This window comes from Triticum dicoccoides, chromosome 6A (assembly GCF_002162155.2).
Source record: "Triticum dicoccoides isolate Atlit2015 ecotype Zavitan chromosome 6A, WEW_v2.0, whole genome shotgun sequence".
Lineage (NCBI taxonomy): Eukaryota > Viridiplantae > Streptophyta > Magnoliopsida > Poales > Poaceae > Triticum > Triticum dicoccoides.
Window position 1 is genome coordinate 44,245,853 of NC_041390.1, and position 3,522 is coordinate 44,249,374.

The following is a 3,522-nucleotide window of genomic DNA, read 5'->3' on the forward strand; positions in this document are numbered from 1 at the left end:
CGACCTTGTTGTAGGACCGCCGGACCACTCGCCGTCGAAGTCCGGCCAGCGCCACGACCGGCGAAAGCGAGGTCGAGGTCGCCAGAGCTCCCGCGAGGGGACGCCATGGATGGTCGGGGGGAGGGGAGGGGCTGAGGAGGAGGGCTACCGGCGGGGGTTTGCCGACGACTGGGTTGGTTGGGGCTGGCCTAGGGGGAGTGCTTATCTTCAACCGTATTCAAGAAAGATAACTATAAACCTTTAAATGGTGTAAGGTATTGCATTTATCTCATATGTAAATTCCATTAATAGTTGAGGGTGACAAAAACTATAATGTGGATATCTTAATTAATAAAATTTCAAACTTGTAGAATTTTTTTAATGTTCAGAACTCTTCAAATATTTAGTGCTTATATCTGAAAATAAATTATAGACACTGGAATTTATTAGAAACAAGTAAAGAGTACTACTGCCTTGTTCCATGAGAGAAGATTATTGTATTATACTATATAGGTCATGTTTTTAATGGCATATGAAATATGCTGCCTACTTCACTATTGCTACTCCCTTGGTAGTGGATAAACTATTACCTCCTATGAGGCATGATGAATGTGGACTCTTGGATCATGTAGAATCGACGGTCCAAAACTATATGGGAGTGTCTTAAAAAAAGTTGAGAAGCTAATATCTGCTTACACATGTGAGTTAAGAGTGAAAAACAAAATATGCTAAGAAAATATATAACCAACTTGCCTAAGAGGCCTAGACTAGTATAATTGTACAATAACTACAAGCAAACACTAGGTATTACAAAGATCCACAAATGGACAGAAATGTGTAATGGCAGTTGCTACAAGGGAAGTTAATCATACTAAGTATTGTTGGTTATCAATTAATTGCGCAGAGGGAACAACAAACAAGTTGCACTCACTCTCGATAAATCCATAGCCATAAAAATATCAAATGCAATGTAGCAACCAGTAAAAGTAAAGCATAAATATATCCATGTAACAACGAAAAAGGAATATGTTTCATTCAGTTAGTACTTGAAGATAAGATTACCTGCTCAATCAAATGCATCACGATAGCATATCTATCGGACCAATCATCTTATGTATTGGGCAGAAGTTCAGCTCCACCACGTCCACCACCAATGCCCATGCCTACACGCATATTAAGTCAGGGAACCAACAACATTCCAACGAAAAGTCAAATAGATATGAGGGGGGGCATCGATGAGATATTTTGATAAACTCACACATATAATTTCAGGAAAACAATTCAGGTTTAATACAACATAGGAGTAGATAGACAAAAGCCCATTTACTATCAAATGGAGAGAATATTCTCAAAAGAGTATATACTCACTAGTGTCACTAATGAAGAATATGAATCCTCAGACTATTAGCTGATCCATGCCATATTGTGCATAATAAAAATATATTCAAACTAATAAGTTCTAGCAATAAAAGTGATCCCGACTATTCACCTTTTTAACAAATTTAGTCAGAAAAGATTAACTAAACTCGACTTATTAACTCTGGCACAAAAGAACTTGCCACTTGCAGCATTATACTCTTCTGATAAAAAGGAAATGGCTGGTAAATAAACCCAGTCATCGTTATTATGGATTCAAGAGTCACCCAGCTGCCACCGGCTTCAACTAAGGGAACTCGAAATTACAATACAGTAGAGTCACCTTGCTATAGAAGCAAAACTGGCTAGCTACCACTATAGATGTTTAGATCACATCAACAACCAAAGAAAACACTACAGAACAACACTGCTATATGTTGCAGAGATCATCAAGCAGCAAAAGAAACAAGTGATGAGGCATTATGTCACTACTTGAAATTGTTAGCTTAGCACGAAACTCTGCAAATAGCATTTAATCAATCAAATAACAAAATACATCTTGATTTTGTTATACCCGCGTTGTAAATGCATGCTATTACCTGCAGCATACACACTTTCAAGTGGATGATAGCGAGACAAGATGTTAGTTTCGCCAAGGTTCTTGAACTGCAATGACTGAAGCTGGATCATGAACACGTCCAAATCTGTCCACAGGAACACCACATTATTGTCCTCAGCAAACCCTAGTATCATTGGAGGCTCTCTCTTCTTTGAACTAATGGAAAGGAGCTTGTCTAGTTCAATGGTTTTTCCCAGCACCCATGACGCAACACCATCAGAACCGGTCTTCCACTTCCATAATTGGGCAGTGAATTTTGACAGAAAGAGGCCACCAAGCCCACCGCCCTCCGCCCGCATAACCGTGAACTGCCAATTACCATGAGCATAGATATTCACTGGCACATGTATCACACTTAAGCTCTGCCTATCCAAATCAAACTTGAGGATGCCATCCCGACTGTCAGTAAGCAACCAGTAAAGGGAATGCCCAACTAGGACAGCAGGAAATTCTATACCGATCATGGTGGGAATTTCGTGCCTAGAAGCCTGGGATGGAAGCAGTGTTGAGAAGATATCACCCCAGTTGCCACTCCCCGACGAGTAAACCTTGGCCATCGCTCGTGTATGCTGTTGGTCGTCTGTCTGTGTGGTTACCAATACCACCTGGAAGTGTTGGATGTCTCCAGCAGCGCGAAGCACCGCCCCGCTAATCGGCCTCTCCTTCGCATCGAATCCCGGGGGAGCGGCAACGCGATGCAGTTCGCCGGTGACGGGGTCCCACACCAGGACCTGGAGCCGCCTCACATGGAAGATGAGCACGAGGCCATGGCGGCACCCGAGGCATATGAAGTGGTCGGTGACCTCGTCTTCGTCGACCTGCAAGCAGAAGTGGCCATCCGGGACACGATTGGGGGCCTCCATGGTGGGTACGAAGTATAAATGGCTGAAGGATCCGAGGAGAGGAGGGTTGCGGCGGTGGTGGAGGCGGAAGCGGCGGGAGAAGCCGGGGTCGGAGATGAGGCGTCGCCAACGCTTGGAGACGACGGAGGCGCGAGGGAGGGAGGACGGATCTGGGGGCAGGCGGAGGAGGATCTCAGAGAGGAGGTTCTCGTCCTCCAGCGGCGGCGCGGCCGCCGGCGATGGTGGAAGGCGGCGGCGGCGGCGGCTCATCTCCTCGCAGCTCATGGGGAACGGGGAAAGTGTGTGTGGTGGAGAAGCAGCAGCAGGCCACGATGTGGAGTGACGCTGAAGCCCAAAACTCCTTTTCTTTTCGGGAGCGAGCCCACTACCCACAAACAGTACCTACCAAAAAAAAGTTTCTCAAAGAAAAATGTTTCTCTGTTACTCAAAAAAATGTTTCTAAAACTACAGTACCTAAAGGCTAAAAACGCAGAATATTTTTTAAAAAATCTGGATACACAGATTCAAATGTACTCCCTCCGTTTCAAAATAAATGACTATAAACTACATGACAACTTGTAAAAACGTAAACAACATGTAGCTCTGATTTTGATGGTGAGCCTGGAAGGAGAGATGTCCAAGTGTTGTGCCGATTTTTCTTGCGCAAATAAATGCTTTGCTGATTTTGATGACAAGTACACATTTACAAATATCCCCCCCTCCCCC

General features: G+C 44.2%; 1 protein-coding gene across 1 annotated transcript in view; it reads right to left on the reverse strand.

Annotated features, from left to right (window-relative positions):
• Positions 1–3,078, reverse strand: part of LOC119314587 — an 8,440-nt gene extending 5,362 nt beyond the window's left edge. Inside the window, exons 1-2 of the mRNA XM_037589317.1 lie at positions 1,935–3,078; positions 1,042–1,142 (exon numbers count right to left, since the gene is read on the reverse strand). Of these exons, the coding sequence (XP_037445214.1) occupies positions 1,090–1,142; positions 1,935–3,066 (1,185 nt within the window). The 5' untranslated portion in view covers positions 3,067–3,078 and the 3' untranslated portion in view covers positions 1,042–1,089. The remainder of the gene's footprint in view (positions 1–1,041; positions 1,143–1,934) is intronic.
• Between the last annotated feature and the right edge of the window lie 444 nt (positions 3,079–3,522).